At 39.0% G+C, this 19724-nt stretch overlaps 2 protein-coding genes across 3 annotated transcripts in view; one reads left to right on the top strand and one right to left on the bottom strand.

Annotated features, from left to right (window-relative positions):
- The first annotated feature begins 269 nt into the window (after positions 1-269).
- LOC113647972 (zinc finger protein 239-like) overlaps positions 270-19724 on the top strand; it is a 60046-nt gene continuing 40591 nt past the window's right edge. For both annotated transcript variants that reach the window (XM_027155001.2, XM_047801734.1), the window contains exon 1: positions 270-460. The gene's annotated coding sequence lies outside the window, so the exon portion shown is untranslated. The remainder of the gene's footprint in view (positions 461-19724) is intronic.
- Positions 13379-15313, bottom strand: LOC113648003. The gene is made up of 2 exons (XM_027155039.2): positions 15194-15313; positions 13379-14996 (listed from the first exon to the last, which is right to left on the bottom strand). Exon 2 carries the CDS (start codon positions 14987-14989, stop codon positions 13952-13954), a length of 1038 nt encoding a protein of 345 aa, XP_027010840.2. The 5' UTR covers positions 14990-14996; positions 15194-15313; the 3' UTR covers positions 13379-13951.

A 19724-nucleotide genomic window follows, 5' to 3' on the forward strand; every position in this document is an offset into this window, starting at 1 on the left:
TATGTTTATGTTCTGTAAAGCTGTTGTTATGATGAGTTGAAGGTATTTAAATTTGATCACCTTTTATTTCTATTCTGCATTCTATTCCCAATACTGCACAACATTTATAAGAACCTGTATACAAGTTTATCTGTTTATATTTATATTTTATTAGACAGGCCACACACTTCGGGTTACAAACTAGACCATAGAAAACATTTTAAATCTCTTTGTTAAAACTAATCAGCAATATTTTCCCCTAATACACACATCGTCCAGCAGGCGGCGCTGTAAACATTAACAAGGCTGAAAGATCCACAACAGCAGAAGATACCAGATCAGGTCTCACTGATCTAATCATGTCGATGGGAAAAGATTTATCACAAGGCTCCAAATTATTGGATTGAATCGGATTAAAAATAAAGCTTGTAATTGTGTCTGTATTTGAGAATGTACATTGCGTTCTGCTTTTAATCCTGAGGTAAGTTTTTCTTTAGTTAATACATTCTGCTAGCAGTCAGTGGCTGAATCCCAAATGCCCCTGTACTACCTTAGAAGTGCACTAGAATACAGTGCAGTGTATTTACCGTATGTATTTACCCTATGTATTTACCCTATGTATTTACCCTATGTATTCACCCTGTGTATTTACCCTATGTATTTACCCTGTGTATTTACCCTATGTATTTACCCTATGTATTTACCCTGTGTAGTGCACTAGATAGTCAAAGAGAAGTGATTTGAAATTCGATCTTGGATAAAACATTAAGTTTGTTATTGTATTAAATCACAGCTTTATATCCATAATATTTAAATATATAATTGGAATTTTGACTAATTGATTTTTTTTAATTATACATGTTTTTATGTTTAAAGTATAAAATATGAACACAAAACTAAACTAAATAAATCTTTATTATTGTAGATTTTTAATTTTTTTAAGGAATCAGTTTTCTAGGTGTAGAATTTTAATATACAATCTATAAAAGCCTGTTTTTTGTTTATTTAAATTTATTTAGATTTATGCAAAGAATAATTTAGTATATTTATTAGCCTTATATAGTTTCTAACTGAACATCACTGTAATCTGTGGCTGAATCAGTGGTTATATATAAACTATAGTGTACAGAAACATCGTAATGATCTGCACCAGCATCCTTACAGGACAATAAATCACTGAAACCCATAATAACATCATAGACTGAACATAATCCTCCTTTGAAATTACATTTCTATCATTTATTTCTATACAGATTATTCTGACTTTGTCTCCTGAATTTAAGTCTCCTTTTCCAGAAACACGGCCATATAAAGCTCCTAATGAGAACTTTAAATGGACCCCCCGCAGCCACAATCCAACATCTTTTGCAGGGGTGGGCAAATAATTTTTACAAGGGGCCACATGTGAAACCTGATTTGTGCTCAAAGCAATCACTGAGATTGTAGCATTGGCATAAAACACACAGAATTCAATACTGTCAAGAACGTAGTGATGCCTCAGAGCAAAGACTAAGAACAGGACTCTGAGAGTTGGCAGTTTTCAGACCAAATAACCTTCATTACACTCCATCTGGACAGATACCACCAAACAGGTGATCATGGTAGTACTTACAGTGCCCTCAGAAGAGGTTGAGAGCCATACGAAGTTTGCTACTAGGCTTTTGCAGGAGGGGACTGTAGAGGACCAAAGTACAAACAAAAATTTCATGTATCTAACAAAATACTTAAAGAGTAAAGCCAAATTTATTTAAAATACTATCTAATTTTATAAAGACATTCGTAAAAAAACAGCGTGAATTGGCCACCCACCCAACACAAAATGTCAGCAAAATATCAGAAAATGTCTTGTTCGCTTGTGCTCCGTTTGTGCTGCAAACATTTTCGTTTGTGCCGCTTTGTTTTTGTTTTTTTTTTTGTTTTTGTTTTTTTTATAAAAAGAATAATTATAGTAAAATCTAGGTCACTCGTTTGTGCTCTGTTTGTGCCGGTGTTTTAATATTGAACATTATAGGTGGGTTATAAATGCTGTTATTACAATACTAATAGAGTAAAATAGATCATTTAGCTGGTCACAAATTTATGATTCATGAGCAGTGACTATTTTATTTCAGGTTTGTCATTTGTTCAATCTCTCACCCACATATTTCATGTTAGTAAAGATGTTTTAATAGAACGAAAACTCAACTGTCAAGACTATTAAACAATTCAATAAACATTTATCTTTACTTCCCTGGTCTCTCCTGACTTCTTATTTTATTTACAAGGATTATCTGCTACACTTCACTGCCATCACTAGGCACAAGTGTCGAGTGTCAAAATCAGTGTCAAGTTTTTTGAGAAAAGATGCTACTAAATCAAATTTCTGGCCAATGTAAGTACAAAGTTTTAACACTGTCAATTACAACATTATTATTAGTTAACTTCAAGAAGAGTACAACATATAATAGAGCTAAGACTGCAGAGCAAAAGTGTCAGGAATACACTGTGTAAGTTCGTGTTTTTGTTGCAGGGAAACTAAACACTTAGTTTTAAATGGTTAACTCAGCTGACAGTCCTGGAAGGATGTCACCAGTTAGCTTGGCAGTGTAACACACAAGTCAGGCCTCAAAGTCACTTTGGGTTTTTTTTTTTTTTGGTTTTTCTAGTGGATCTTGCAGCTGCGCTCACATTTCTCATATTCCAGCTTCATCCTCACTGTGCGGTAAAAAAAACCCTGTTGAAAACAATGAGTGTGATGAAGCCCATTGCTAAGCATGTGAATTTAGTGATGATGATGATTATGATGATGAAGAGGGTCACTCGTACCTTACACCCTTCACAAGCATACACTCCATAATGAAATCCTGAAGCTTGATCTCCACAAATCCGACACTCCACATTAACAACCTCTAACAACGGAGTGTGAGACACACACACACATACACACATGCACACACACACACACACCAGGATGGAGACCGAGATGCTCAGGAAACCAAATCAGGTATGACAGAGTTCACAAGGCATGAAATCAGAAAGAGGGAGTAGGACTCTGTGTGTATATGTGAGTGTACACGTGTACATGTGTGTGTAGATGTATTTGAACATGTGTGTGTCTAGATATGTGTGTGTGTGCGTACATGTGTGTGTGTCTGCAGATGTATGTGAACATTTATGTGTGTAGATGTATGTGAATGTGTGTGTGTGTACATGTGTGTGTGTGTACATGTGTGTCTGTGTGTTCATGTGTGTGTACATGTGTGTGCATGTGTGTGTGTAGATATGTGTGTGTGTGTGTGTGTGTGTGTGTGTGGATATGTGTGTGGGTGTGTGTGTATGTGTGCGTGTGTGTTTGTGTACGTGTGTGTGTGTGATCTACAACCTACTGACCCAAGACCAGGGTCAACACTACAGAGTAAAAACAGAGAACAATGTTCTACACAGTAGAAATTTCTGACATAATATCAACAGTAATGTTAATGATGTTAATGATGTTAATGATGCTAATTCTTCCATCACACCACATTCCTCTCAGTCCATCACTGACTCACTTTCACCCATGTGTCTGACCCACCTGAAGATGGAGCAGGAATTTTGATCTCAGTTATGCTGTGTCTGCTATTCTCAGGTTCCCCTTCATCTGCAGAATCTAGTTGGTCATAGCCCCGCCCCCAGCCTGGTGTCATCTCCACACCTGGCTCTGCCTTCAGACGGAAAATTTGGAGCCACATTCAGCTCTAACAAGACCTTCTCTAAACCCTGATATGCTGATTTGTCTTTCTTGCTGATGAGACCATCATCGGCAAACTTGATGATATGGTTTGATCTGTGCATTGCTGCACAGTCGTGAGTCAGCAGACTGAACAACAGTGGACTGAGCATGCAGCCTTGAGGAGCTCCAGTGTTCAGTGTGGTAGTGTTGGAGATGCTGTTCCTGATCCGGACTGACTGAGGTCTCCCAGTCAGAAAGTCCAGGATCCAGTTGCAGAGGGAGGTGTTTAGTCCCAGCAGGCTCAGCTTCCCAATCAGGGGCTGAAGGATGATTGTGTTGAATGCTGAACTAAAGTCTATGAACAGCATTCATACATAAGTGTCTTTATTGTCCAGATGGTTGGGCTGTAGGCTGTGGCAATGGCATCGTCTGTGGAGCGGTTTGGAAGATACGCGAACTGTAGGAGGTCCAGTGTGGGTGGTAGCTGGGTCTTGATGTGCCTCATGACAAGCTTCTCGAAGCACTTCATAACTATGGGTGTGATTGCGACAGGACGATAGTCAATGAGGCAGGACACTGTAGACTTCTTTGGAATGGGGACAATGGTGGTAGTCTTGAAGCACGTAGGAACAATGGCGCTGCTCAGGGAAATGACATCCGTAAGCTGTTCTGCACATTCTCTGAGCACCCTGCCAGGAATGTTGTCTGGTCCAGCAGCCTTCCATGGGTTAACTCTGCATAGAGATTTCCTCATGTCAGCCGTTGATAGACAGAGTACCTGGTCTTCCGGGGGGAGGGATGGTCTTCCTTGGCGTTACGTTGTTCCGTACCTCGAACCGAGCATAGAAGTCGTTCGGCACATCTGGGAGGGAGGCGTCCCTATCACAAGCAGGTGAAGCTGTCTTGTAGTTTGTGATCACCTGTATGCCCTGCCACATGTGCCGGGTGTCACCGCTGTCCTGGAAGTGGCTGTGGATTGTCTGGGTGTGTGCGCGCTTTGCCTCTCTTATGCCTCGGGACAGTTTGTCCCTTGCTGTTCATAGGGCCAAACTGTCCCCTGTTCTGAAGGCTAGGTCTCTAGTCCTCAGCAGCACATGCATGTTAGCAGTCATCCACGGCTTCTGGTTGGAGCATGTAGTGATGGTCTTGGAGACGGTCACGTCATCAATGCACTTGCCGATGTAACTGGTCACTGTTGACGTGTACTCCTCCAAGTTGACAGAGTCACCGTTGGTTGCAGCCTCCCTGAAGATATTCCAGTCAGTGCATTCAAAGCAGTCCTGAAGAGCAGAGGTGGCTCCTGCTGGCCAGGTTTTCACCTGCTTCAGAACCGGTTTTGAGCGTCTGATGAGTGGTCTGTATGCTGGAATTAGCATAACATTGATGTGGTCTGAGTAGCCGAGGTGGGGGTGGGGCTCTGCACGGTACGCGCTGGGAATGTTTATTTGTTTTATCTCATGTTAATACTCACAGTTTTTGCGCTCCTTCTTCTATCTTACCGCCTTTCTGCTGCATTGAACACACTGGCGCCGTCTCTCCCCCGCTACAGCACCATACAGCCTCCTGCTGACCCAACACCGCTACTGCAGGTAGATTAATCTAGAAACAAGTGCTGTTTTTAAATAGCTTACACTTTACTACTATATAAGGATCACATCTCTTTGTTATATTATATCAGCATGGAGAGATCTTTCAATGTAGCAGCACTAAAGTAATTTGTATAACTTTTGAGGTTCTCCTTCCAAGATGTTTGGAATTCTCCTGATTTATTTTGATGCCAATTATATTTTCATTTCAGAGTGATCTGTTTCCAGGAGTGTTTGTGGTCTTTCTACCAGGGTGACACCCAGATGAGGATGTGTGCCATTTTGAGTCTGGTTTTGCTCAAGGTTTCTTCCTCACATCATCACAGGGAGTTTTTTTGTTTGTTTGTTTGTTTTAATCTTCCAGCTTGTAAAATAATGTTAAACATCATCTATACTCTGCTATATCTGTGTTAGATGATCTGAAAGACTCCATTTTGTAAATGTCTAATACATTTTAATAATATTTTTATTAGAATTATTATTCATCATGATAAACATTTTACATGCAATGAATTGAATGAACTGTCTTTATGAACTGTGACATTTCAGAAACATAGGAAATAGTTAATAGTTCAATTTCAATTTGTACCATGTTCTTGATGTTCTGTTAGCAATTGTAGAGAAATTTAATACTTTAATGTTGTAATTGGTGCAGGATTTGTTTTTGGAAGTATGAGCATTGTTTGAATACACATATTTCATCAAGGTTTTTATTCTCACAGAGAGTTATACTGGAAATCAGAGCTACATTTACATTTCTACTACTATGACATGGCTTGACGCTCAGGCTTACTGCAGACAGCATCACACAGACTTGGCCAGCTCGAGAAATGAAACTGAGGACTCAGTTATAAAGGGACTGGTCTCAGGCTGGACTTGGATTGGTCTGTTCAGAGACTCCTGGAAGTGAACAGACCAAACCAATTTCTCTACCATCAGCTGGATGTCTGGAAAATCTGATAATGCTCTGAAGAATGAAAACTGTGGTTATATAAATAACAGTAAGGCTGTTGATTCTCGGTGCTCAGACTCTCGATGCATTTCTTCTGTTGTTCAGGTGAATTATTTCAGGTGAAAAAATTCAAACTGAGTTCAGAATGATAGTTTAATTGTGTGTTACTGTTTGTTTTTCTGTATTTAGATATCACAGTACAACAAATAGTAAGAGTGAAGGTCCGATCCAATGAGGATGTGAATGCAGTGATGACGCCATCTTGGAGCAGGACTTATAATGTACATTTCCCAGTATTCATCAAACTCTGACACATATAAACTGTATTGAAATTAGATTCTGACTGTTGTATTCTGTGTTCTTTTCATAAAATAATAATTAATTATTTTATCATTTTATTCATATCTGTGTGATACTTTGACAATGAACTTGTTTATCAATTTATTATTTAGATTGCTATTATTAATTTTCTATTTATATAATATACATTTACTACATGAATTCCTCACTGATTGTGTCATGTTGTAAAACTGATTTGTACAAGTGTTCATTTGTGAAAGGAATCCACTGTAATGGTGAACAGAAAAACAGGTCAATACACAATGACACAATATAGAAAATAAAGAAGGCTTGATACACAGATAAACTGACAATAATTCACAACATGGTGAAAGGGAGCCTGACTTAAATATATTACAAACAGGAAGCAAACTTTGACGTAAGAATAGGTTCAATATTCAGGTGATGTCTCACTTTGGTAGAGGTACGAGTGATGTCAGGGCTCTAACGTTTACAGTCTTTCATGAATACAAGCTTAATTATTCATTTATCTGTTTTTATTTCCTCAGATTTTTGTCATTGAAATATTCTCTGAAGTCATCACTGCTACATAATGGTAAAGTGCATGTGTCTGTGGTCTGTGGTCTGATTCCTAGTTCATTTTACTAGTGTTAAATAAAAATCTATGACTGATTTTAACTTATTAGTGCGAGATACGCTGATCGAGCGGCACTAAGAGTTATAACTCAGTAGCACTTTTTTCTGTGTTCAGAGAAGAAACTAAAAATTAGAATGGATTACACAAGTACAACTGACACAAAAAGAAAAAAAATTCTCTTTTCTGTTTGCTTTTCTGAGGAAATGCACCATAAACTCGGCAGAGCATAATGGGCCTGAAACAAACCAACAAACAAACAATCAATCAACTGTTATACAGAGCAACTTGCAGATTCTTCTTCGATCCATTAGCAGCAGTAGTTTATTAAATATAAACACAGGCGAAGTCAAACAGGCAGGGGTCAGAACCACGACAACAGACAAAAGACACGATAAACAGACAGTGAGCAGAATCAGAATCGGGTACAGGCAAAGGTCGGGGCAGGCGGCAAACAATCAGAAAGTCCGAAAGGGAGAGCTGAAGTAATAACGGGGAAACGGAATACAGGAAACGCTCAGTATGACTGCAGAAATACAAGTCGAGACCTTGCACAGGTATGGAGTTGAAGCGTGGTATTTATGCGAATGGGAAATGAGAAACAGGTGGTGGTGTAATCAGGAGGCGAGGTGGCTGATGGGAAGTGTAGTGCGGAACCGTGCTAGTACTCAGGAGACGCGTCTCTAGGGCGACGCTCCCTCGGTGGTTCGTTGCTCATGACAAATATGACTACACACTAAAGAAAAGTTTTTGAAGAATGTTTGAGATACCTGTGACCTTGAAGAGACATTTAGAGTAAAATTCCCTGAAGAATACAGTCACACACGGATAGATACCAATCTATGAATATGCTGGAGACGAGGTGGTGAGACTCAGCTTAGTCAGGCTATGGTAAAGTTGTAGACAATGACTGACAGTTACCTTTTTAATGAGTTGGGGTTCACTTGAATTTGTCTCCCTGTTAGAACCATGTTTATAAAAACTCAGTGTAACGAATGATTGAGGCTCTTCCTCTTTGAGATTTGTCTGAGGTCGTTGGCTCGTATTGTGCAGCACTAAAATAAACTATAACCTTTTATTCTTGTCTATGATTACCAGTGTGTCATTTTCTCCAGACCGCCATTACAACACATACAATCATAAAGACACATTTACAACGCTTTTCCCTAATGAATGTTATTGTACACTAAAGATTAAGACCAGAATAGATAGAATATATGTTTTAAATGTAATGAAAGTGATTTATTATAATACTTAATACTAGCTGAATCTACTACCAATTGTAGTGACACAGATCTGTGAAAGCTCTTACAACCTGATTAGAAATATACTGAGTTATTTAAAGTGGAGACATCAGAATACTGCAGTATTGGGGGTCCTCAGTGAAAGTTGTTGGAACGGAAATGGTTTTAATTTTTGAGGTTTATTTTTAGCTATTATCATAACCCTTTGTACAGATGGATATTAGTCCGTGTTCAGTCCCCTCTGTTACAGGGTAGCATTTAGTACTAATCCCTTATTACAATTATCAGATGACCAAATTTATGACTGTGTAGTGTAGAATTGTAAAGTATTAATAAATACTGGGTAAACACAGCATTATTTATCACATGTGAGTGACAAATATTTGTCAGGTGATGTGTGTGATATTGATAATGGGCTTAAACACAGTTTCAACACTTTACAATCCTCAATCTAACAGACCTGGATCATCTAGATCAGTTGACTAGTAAATAACTTTAGACATGAAATGTGTGGGGTTGGCACGTCCAGGGTGTATCCTGCCTTGATGCCCGATGACGCTTGAGGCACAGGCTCCCTGTGACCCGAGGTAGTTCGGATAAGCGGTAGAAAATGAATGAATGAATGAATGAATGAATGAAATGTGTGCTCCTGCTGGGGCTTTCTAGTAAGAGTATACAAACACTAACAACATTGTGCATGAGCGCCCTCTACTGCCTGATAATGGTAATGTAATATTTTCTCACTCTTGTTGAACTATGTGACTGATTGTAGTTCAGGTGAATGAAATGAAACACGATTTTAATCTTTAAATTATTCACACACTCTGTTTCGTTGGAGGACTCTGTATGTGTGTACATCAAAATCATATAAATTAGTTTCAGGTGTGGAGAACACGACACCTTCTAAAAATACTCAAAATAAATGACAATTGTAGATTTTAATATTTATTGTATTTTTAGAAAGTCTGCAAACTGTTCTGTTCTGTACATTGCATTTTTATACATTTATTTATTTACACAGGAATATGTGGGAACAAACATGGAGATGTTAGGGGTATAGAAATGCTGTAACAAACTAAATTACTATGACATACTGACATCGATAAGCTGATGGAGCAAAAGAAACATTTCAAAATGATGCTTTTTTTGTAAGTTTTTGTAAGTTGATGAAGATTAGTTTAGTAACTTTATATCTTTAAGACACCCACGTTTGCACATCAATGCCTGTACTGGGTGTTTTAGTTGTAAAACTTAAATGTAAGAAACGTATTCAACTAAAGTTATGATTACAAAGAACTTTTCGAATGTGTTAAATTGATTGTATTAATATCTGCCGGCAGCGGGATGATGGAATTTACGTCATGACGTCATTGTGAATTAGGTTATGTGAGCAATACTGTATAGAAATTCTGAAATGTTTGTTTTTTACAGTTTAAACACTGAACCTAAAACAGATTAAGGATAGACCTTGTTTCAAAAGTATAAAGTGTGAACCATGTAAAAAAAGATCATGGTATTAAGCAGTGTGCAAAAGGCTTTTCTTGCATTTCTATATTTTTCAACTTATTACTACTATCCAATAAATATATATAGCTATATTCTAAATTCTAATTCTAGATCCTAAACCTTTGAATTAGATAACGAAGCAGTCACGTGGGTGTGTGTGAGAAACGAAGCTTCGGACGTCATTGGTCACGTGATTTTTCCAGAACGAATCAAGCTTCGATATAAAGCTTCAATGAAAATCGGTTAATTTTTTTTAACACACGCCTCAGAGCTTCGGTTTCACTGGTAGCATCACTAGTGAACAAAATGTGTAGCGATACCAAATCATCTGTTGTGGTTATACTATTCAAATAGTATAATATGAATAAGTAAACACTTAAAAGATGAAGTAATTATACTGACGTACGTGTCCCTTAGTGACATGTTTTCGGATTGTGTTTGAAACCCTTCCGCTCTCACACTAAGAAATGTGTCCTAGTTTGCACGGGTTAGTGTTGAAAACACAAGATCGACTATCAAAGTTGGTCTTACCTTGAACGCAGATGTCCTTCGAAATCCCCTTGGTCTTCTAACCAAGGATCCTCTTCAAGTTCCTCTACCTAATCTATTGTTTAAATCTTTAGATGGAGGAGTTTTGTCTTTTCAGGGTCCTTACAATAGGAGGCTTTGTTTTTATTAAAAGTAATACAGATAAATGTGTGTATTATATGAAAAATAAAGAAAATTACAAATAAAAACTCTTTCAAATAATCAAACAGTATTAGAATAAGTAAAAGTTATTACAGATTATAACAAACCAAGAAACACTCTCCAAGTGTAAACTTGCATTTTTTCTATGATGCACACAGAGTATAACACGCACTAAGGCTGTCTCTACAATAGAATGCACACACAATGTAATTCAAGGCGAGCTTTTATACATTCTGTATCATTACTGTTGCCAGTTGGATTTGGCTGTCGGGTTTGGTCCCCTTTGAGCCTACTTGATGGCCAACATCTCGTCCCCCAAACATTTCTCATCTCCCAAACATATCTTGCCGGAAACTCTGTGTGCTACTAATGTCTTTTTTCTCTATTCTCAAGGTTAACACTTCTATATAAGGTTATATCGTTGCAGGTAACTTCCTGCAACTGTTAGGCTGTGATTATAGTAGTAGTAGTAACCTTTATTGTCACTGGACTGCACCAGCGAAATTAGCCATCAACCTGTCCATACATACAATATATACAATATGACAAGGGGAGGACAGGACAAGAAGACAGGGGATTGAAAAAGAAATACAGCATAACATGAGATAAGGGAGGAGAAGGGAGGGGGGTGGAGGTAATCCAGCACAGGCAAGCAGCCATCAGCCAGCACTGGGCGCACTGGTTGTCAGATATATATGTGCTTGTGTGTGTGTGTATGTATGTATGTATGTATGTATGTATGTATGTATGTATGTATGTATGTATGTATGTAAGTGTGTAGGCCTGGAGAGTCATTGCTCCCAGTATAAAATCTAGGTGCCTCAGTCCGCAAGATTGTCATAGCGATACACAGCAAGTCCAGACAGGTCCCAGACAGAGTCAAGAATCTTGGCAGATGCCAGTGCTGGTTGAGGGGAGCCGAAAGCAGATAAGATTGGGATTGTTTGGTCTTTGGGCAAGTAGACGCATTCCATTTTACACAACTACTCTTTTAGTCCGTTCTGGTCTCCAAATAGATTCATTTGCCTTTCCAAAGCAGTGAGTGTCTCCGTGATGTTATCCAAAGCAGTGAGCGTCTCCGTGATGTTATCAAAAGCAGTGAGCTTCTCCATAATGTTCTTCATATTGCGGTTAATAGTCCCAGCCTCAGTGCTGACCGCTCTGCACACTGCTTCAATCATGATGGGCAGCCTTGGGAGGTTTTGGACAGATGTTACCTTTTCTGATTTTCTCAATAAACCAGGGCAATGCCTAATCCAATCATCAGAAATTCTGTCATCATGGTTCTGAATAGGTAGATATGTTCAATGTCTGCCATGGAACGAGCCGCCAGACACACGACCCGCCACCTCTCCCACGCGTCCATCGTATAGCCAGCTGCGAATGTTCCGGGAGGGATGTCAGGTTCCCCTGAACCCAAGCTTCTCGTCGAGAAGATGGTGTCAATTGTGTTAAGAGACCAGTTAATTAAATCCATGATACTCAGATTTTTTAGTTTGGAGAGCAGTGCGGAGAGAGTCTCTCAAAGTATAAGACAATAGACGAGTTGAGAGGAGGAAAGCAGGGAAAGTAAGGGGGAGGAAAGGGAGAGAAAATGCGACCGTCTTCGTTGAGAGCCAAAGAGAAAAGGTAACATTGTCAGTCTACACAGCCTGAGCAGGTAAAGTGTATCTATAAGACTGACCACGGCCTGTCTAAGCTGGTTCAGGCCTCACCACCTCGTCACCACCTCGTCACCACCTCGTGTCCAGAACATTCTGTCCCTCCATCAGCTCACAAAAAAACTTCTAGTCACGTACACAGAAGGTCAGAACAAAATTTTCCATCACATTATCACAGACTTTCTTCAATACACTCTGGATATTGTAGTGTTTGTAACTGGAAATCTGTCTCTCTCATGTGTGTTTGTATTGAAATCCCCAAATAAGACCATGTCATAACCTACATTTAGGACGTCATATAATATCTTCCCGGCTCTGTCAGGTGTGTGTGTGTGTGTGTGTGTGTGTGTGTGTGTGTGTGTGTGTGTGTGTGTGTGTGTGTAGGTTGATAATGCTTAGTTTTTGGTTTTTATAATGGCTGTCTTTTAATCTTCCAGGGATAATTTCCATTGACATAATTTCTACAGTCAGCACAATCTTTTCTGATGGTAGATCTAGATATTCACAAGAGCTGAAGGAATGTCAGACACCCACACACCCACACATACACACACACACACACCCACACACACACACACACACACACACACACACACACACACACACACACACACACACACACACACACACACACACACACACACACAATGAGGGAAATGTTAGGGTCAGCTCATTTAACATACAAATGATTGAATATTTTTGTGCTGTCTCTGGTGTGTGTGTGTGTGTGTGTGTGTGTGTGTGTGTGTGTGTGTGTGTGTGTGTGTGTGTGTGTGTGTGTGTGTGTGTCTGAAATGTATATCGTGAGATCCCTATGAGTATATACATTTTTACAAACAAAACTGTAGCATTTATTAAAATCAGACATAATATTAAGTTGCTGTATTAAGCATTACATGTATGTTAAGTAATAGTAAGATACACAGCCAAATGTATTTGGACACCTGACCCTGCAATCTGTCAGAGTGGGCCATCAACGTTAGAAGCATTCTATACAATGTCTTTGTGTAGTTTAGGATTAATATTTCCCTTCATTTGAATTAAAGGGCTGAACATGTTACATCAAGTTACCCCTGTGCACAAAGCGAGGTCCATTAAGACTCAAAAAACAAACATGAGCATGGAAGGCATTGTTTAATGTTTAATAGAGAAGTAATTAATACAGAAGGGTATGCAATTATATGAAAGGTATATGGAATTATTACTTGAACAAAAGTTAATTAGATGGATCAGAATCTCTTAATTTAGGGAAAACAATAGCCAAAGGCATCTTCGTGGATTATTATTATTTTAAATCTGTCCTCAAACTACCACATCCAATTCAGAACAGCAGATGAGTTGACACTGCACATTTGTTTGAAAATAATTAACTTCTTTATAAGAAGTGAAAATTTTGCAAAAATGTATATTATAGAATATATAAAGTCTGATATATGAACTAATTTAAAAATTAGTACATTTAATAATAGAAGGTGAGTTGTTTTTTTCATTATGTGTTCATTGACATGTTTTTCTTTGTGCTAATCTGACTTGACAACCTAATAAACAAAGATTATTCTAAAATAATGTGTTAGTGTCGAACCATTAATAAAATCGAATCTCCTCAATCAGCAACGTGTTAGTTAAGTATCAACCCCATTAACCTTAAGCATTCAGGCACTCACAGACAGATTATAAGCAATTCTTCCTCAGCACATCACACTTCTTATCACCCAGATGGGTTAGCTGGTGGCAGAGGAATTGTAGAGGGGGGATTAGGATCATCATCAATTGTCAGATCACGGCAGAAGAGGACATCATTCTTCCCAAAGCCAAGCTTGTACTGCCAAATGTACATTTTAGTGTGGGGCTTTAGAGACAGGGACAGACTTTCTTCTGTCTCAGTTGCTTCTTCCCATCTCTCTTCGTCGGTGTTGACACTTTGTCCTCCATATTCTGCTGTCAGAGAGAACTGAAATTTGGCAATGGCTTCAGTCAGAGCCCCTGACTGATATGTGGTGCTCATTGAAAATTTCCAGTTGTGCTCTATACTACTTATATGGGATTTGTTATAGCCCACTTTCCTAGTTATCTTTTTTTGCCACTCTAAGGGAGTTTCTGAATCGTTGGAAATTGTCTTAATGAGCTCCCATTTTCCAAATGCTGGGCCTTGTGTTGTAACCAGGCCTCCAGGAAGGAAGCTCAGTACATCTGGGTGAACTGAGTATGTGTTTGCATAAGTGTCTTTGTTAAGGTTATCAGTTTTGTGGTACTCGATCCCCCATTTACCTTTTGGTTTGAGCAAGTAGGAGTAAGATTTTGTGCCCCAGTAGTATAGGCCATCCTTGCAGTTTGGATGCAGTGGATATTCAATTGCATTACTATCCGTGTTCATATCGGCAGTTTTACGATACACACCTCTGCTCTTAAAGATTATGTAGAAGTATCCATAGGCAGACAGATAGTTGTCACCTCCTTGACAGTTTGGGTGGAGGTCAAACACTTTAGCACCGCAATCTTTGGTCATATCGGACACACAGCGACACGTATTACCTTTAATGATGTAAAATGTGCTGTTGTCATAGGCAAGATAGTGATCTCCACCCTGACAGGAGGGGTGCAGGCTGTAAACGGTGAGATCGCTGCCTTGATGGAAATTTGTTGAGTACATGTAACAGCCAAGATCAGAGCGAACGATATAATAATTGTCATCTACACCACAGAAATCAACACCTTTGGCTTCGCTCTTTGAGAGGATCCCCGCCATCTTTTTTCTGAAAAACAACAAACAGAATGTCTGTCATCAAAAGTATCATAAATTGTTACACATTTTATGTCAAAAATAAGCAGTAAGTAATACAATAAGCAAATATAAGCAATCCAAATAATAAACAATGTTTAAGTAAAAGTGAAATAAAGTGAAATGCAACAATAAGCGGAGTGGAGGCAGAATGTTCACAGAGATACTTACAGGTAAGCTGGGCGGTGGAAGGGTTGTGGGTGTGGAATACAGAGGTTCTGTCTTCTCCAATAACAAGTAGTGAGAAAATATCCAGAATCTCTCTATATATACTATACTGGAAACTTTATCTCCTCCTGCTAGAAGTCAGTCCAAGAAATAAGTACAAACCCTTCAAGACCACACCCTAAAGAAGAACGAAGAAAGTGGACTGCAGTTACTTCAGAATACTGCAGTTACTTCTGAAGAAAACACACACCATATAATTGTGTGTGCATGTGTGTTTGTGTGTGTGTGTGTGTGTGTGCATTTTTTTCAGAATATTGCAGTTACTTCTGAAGAAACACACACCGTATAATTGTGTGTGGGTGTGTGGGTGTATGTGTTTATAACAATTATTAAGTAGCTGCAATAAGAATTATATCAGTTGATGGTTGTTAGAGTAATAGTAACATACACACTGTATAGCCGAAAGTATGTGGACAAAGGATCCTGAAACCCATCAAAAATTTAGAAGCACACAACTCTACAGAAAATCTTTGTGCGGCATCGGATTAATATTTTCCTATACTGGAATCAAAGGGCTAAAAAAAGTTACATCAAATTAATAAATGTATTACTGCAGTCTAGACGTGTCTAAAACATTTGTTTAAACAAAATCTGATCAGCAAATGTTGTTGTTTATACTTTTAGTATCGTTTTAGATCTTTCATAATAACAACAGCTCAAATAATACTCCCTTCCACTCTGCTCTAGACCATCCCGCAAGACCTTCTGCCCTTCATTACCACTATCATCAATTGATCCATAGCATCTGGTCATTTATCATCTACCTTCAAGAGAGCAAGGGTTATTCCCATCCTAAAGAAACCTGCTCTGGTTCTATCAGATATACTGTACAGTATGTAACTACAGATCGGAATCACTTCTCTCATTTCTTTAGAAAATTCTTGAACACATTGTCTATAATCAACTGTTTGTCTATCTCTCACAGAACAACCTCCAAGATCCCAACCAGTCTGGCTTTAAAGCGGCTCATTCCACAGAGACAGCCAAACTACAGAAGCGTTTGATACGGTCAACCACAAGACTCTCTTGTCCACCCTCTGGAGTCTTGGGATTTGTGGATCAGCTTGGGAATGGTTTGCATCCTACCTTGAAGGATGCTCATTTCAGGTAACATGGAGGGGAGTGGAATCTGTTCCACACAGACTCTCCACTGGTGTCCCACAGGGCTCAGTACTTGTTCCACTTCTTTTCTCCATGTATACTCACTCTCTTGGTGAGTATAAGTTAAGTATTTCTAAGTTATTTCCTCACATGGGTTCTCTTACCACTGCTATGCTGATGATACACAACTTATCTTCTCTTTCCCTCCCTCAGATTCCATAGCTTCCATAGCTTCTTCCATAGTTCTCTTACCACTGCTATGCTGATGATACACAACTTATCTTCTCTTTCCCTCCCTCAGATTCCATAGCTTCTCATCGGATCTCAGCATGCCTTTCATAAATTTCATCATGGATGATGGCTCATCAGTTAAGGCTCAATCCTAGCAAAGCTGAACTGCTGACAACCACCACCCCACTGCTGCGACCCGTCCACTGGCTACTGGTAGCTGCACGCATCAGATTCAAAACACTGATGCGAAATCCTGATTTTTCAAATGACGGTTGAAGACCTTCTTATTCATGAAACACTTCAACTAGCACTTTCTTCCCTGTTTGTTGTATGTATGTATGTATAATAATAATAATAATAATAATAATAATAATAATAATAATAATAATAATAACAACTTTGAACAGTGTTTTAGACTCATGGTATCTTAAGTATGTAACCTAGTGAACTAGAGTTAATGTATCCAATGACAGAGACTTAAGCACTTTTGTACTTCTCTCTGGATAAGGGTGTCTGCCAAATGCTGTAAATGTAAATGTCATAGACACTAAATTACCACTCATGTAAATCTGTGTAAAACTTGTGGAACTGTTTCACTGTTCTGGAACGTGTGGGTCAGCTTGACAATATGAGAGAGACATGTAAGATTTTAGTGTTAAATATGAGCTGGAGTCAGTGCTGGTATAGTGCTGGTATAATGCTGGTATAGTGCTGGTATAGTGCTGGTATAGTGGTATAGATCTCACGATATACATTTCAGACACAGACACACACAGAGACAGCACAAACATATTCAATCATTTGTATGTTAAATGAGCTGACCCTAACATTTCCCTCATTGTGTGTGTGTGTGTGTGTGTGTGTGTGTGTGTGTGTGTGTGTGTGTGTGTGTGTGTGTGTGTGTGTGTGTGTGTGTGTGTGTGTGTGTGTGTCTGACATTCCTTCAGCTCTTGTGAATATGTCTCAATAAGCAGTGGCCTAAAAACACTGATCTACCATCAGAAAAGATTGTGCTGACTGTAGAAATTATGTCAATGGAAATTATCCCTGGAAGATTAATAGACAGCCATTATAAAAACCAAAAACTAAGCATTATCACCCCCCCCCCACACACACACACACACAGACACACACACTGAACCTTACACCACACTTCCAAGTAACAGGTATGTGTGCTTGTGAGCCCACACTGTTAGTTGGAAATCAGATTTAACAAGACTTTCACCCCTCAGTAGTTAATTTTATAGATACAGTATCAGAAGATTTTGTGAACATTTCTTTGTGTCACTGAACCTTTTGATAGATTCTTAACATGGAATCATTCTTTCTGTAATACAGAATACAGTGGAATTTTTTTTCAACTGACAAAACACACACACGACAGAGCTGGGAAAATATTATATGACGTCCTAAATGTAGGTTATAATAAGGTCTAATTTGTGGATTTCAATACAAACACACATGAGAGAGACAGATTTCCAGTTACAAACACTACAATATCCAGAGAGTATTGAAGAAAGTCTGTGATACTGTGATGGAAAATTTTGTTCTGACCTTCTGTGTATGTGACTAGAAGGTTTTTTTGCTGATGGAGGGACAGAATGTGCTGGAGACGAAGTGGTGAGACTCGAGGCCTGAACCAGCTTAGTCAGGCTGTGGTAAGTTTGTCAGTCTTATAGATACACCTTACCTGCTTAGGCTTTGTAGACAATGACTGACAATGTTACCTTATAAGGAGTTGGGTTTCTCTTGAATTTGTCCCCCTGTTAGAACCATGTTTATAAAGGGGGACAATGTTTATAAAAACTCAGTGTAACAAATGATTGAGGCTCTTCCTCTTTGGGATTTCTCTGAAGATGTTGGCTCGTGTTGTGCAGCACTACAATAAACTGTAACCTTTTATTCTTGTCTATGATTATTCTTGTCTATGAGTACTTACTAAGTCCTTAGGTCTGTGTTTGTTTTGTGTGGCACTATGATCCTGGAGAAATGTTGTCTCATTTCACTGTGTACTCCAACAGCTATATATATGGTTGTAATGACAGTAAAAGCTTCTTGACTTGACTTGATTAGCAGTGTGTCATTTTTCTGCTTCTAAATCATAAAGTGGGAAACGTTCCTCTACTCAGGGATAAGAGCAGCATGAAATGCTGTTAATTTGTTTTATTTACATTAATTATTATGTTATCTTTTCTGTTGTATCTGAGTTTCATTTAAATGTGAATAAGGTGGAGTTAAGACCTTAAAATATATAAAATATAAATGGATCTATGGATAACATCACAGTGATTCTCACTGCTTTGGATACTGTTAACATCATGGAGAACTTTGGAAAGAAAAATGGTTCGATATGGAGACCAGAATGGACTAAGAGAGTAGTCATGTAAATTGGAATGCGTCGACTCGCCCCAAGACCAAACGATCCCAATCGTATCTGCTTTCGGCTCCCCTCAACCAGCACTGGCCTCGGCCAAGGCCGCTGTTGGAACAACAATTCCCCTGGAAGAGCACTGCAGCGCAACGCTCTTGCGTTCCTCCCCCCATTTCCACAGACACCTGCTGATCGTTGACTCTGTCTGGGATCTGATCAAGGCTGTCTCCATGGCAAATTGCTGTGTATCGCTATGACAATCTTGTGGACTGAGGCATCGAGATTTGATGCTGGGAGCAACGACTCTCCAGGCCTACACATACATATACACTAGGGGTGGAGCCGAACCTGAATACGGTATTCGGAAAGGCACAAATAGTGTGTTTTTTACGAATACTTATTTCGAACAAATACTTAAAAAAATACTTGTATTCGGGAACAAGAAAAACTTTATATCAAAAAGCTGCATTTTCTCATGAGACCGCAGTGCAGCCCCCATGAGTGAGTGAGTGAGTGACATTGAGGAGTCGGGGGGTGGGGGGTAAAGAGGTGACTGACACAAGCTGCTCACACAGCAACAGAGAAGCTCGGCTGTGCGAAAAAATACTTCACTGCATCACTATTTTTGTTGAATAGATTTTTGTACCTTAACTGGGTTCCGGAGGCAGTTTATAACTTTCGGGAAGCGGAGTTTGATCGGGAGATTATTTCATTACGCTGCATTATTGATGTCTGCATTCGGGTGCTCTTATGTTCGCTCTGTTTACGTAC

Source organism: Tachysurus fulvidraco, chromosome 16 (genome assembly GCF_022655615.1).
Source record: "Tachysurus fulvidraco isolate hzauxx_2018 chromosome 16, HZAU_PFXX_2.0, whole genome shotgun sequence".
In the NCBI taxonomy this organism is placed as follows: domain Eukaryota; kingdom Metazoa; phylum Chordata; class Actinopteri; order Siluriformes; family Bagridae; genus Tachysurus; species Tachysurus fulvidraco.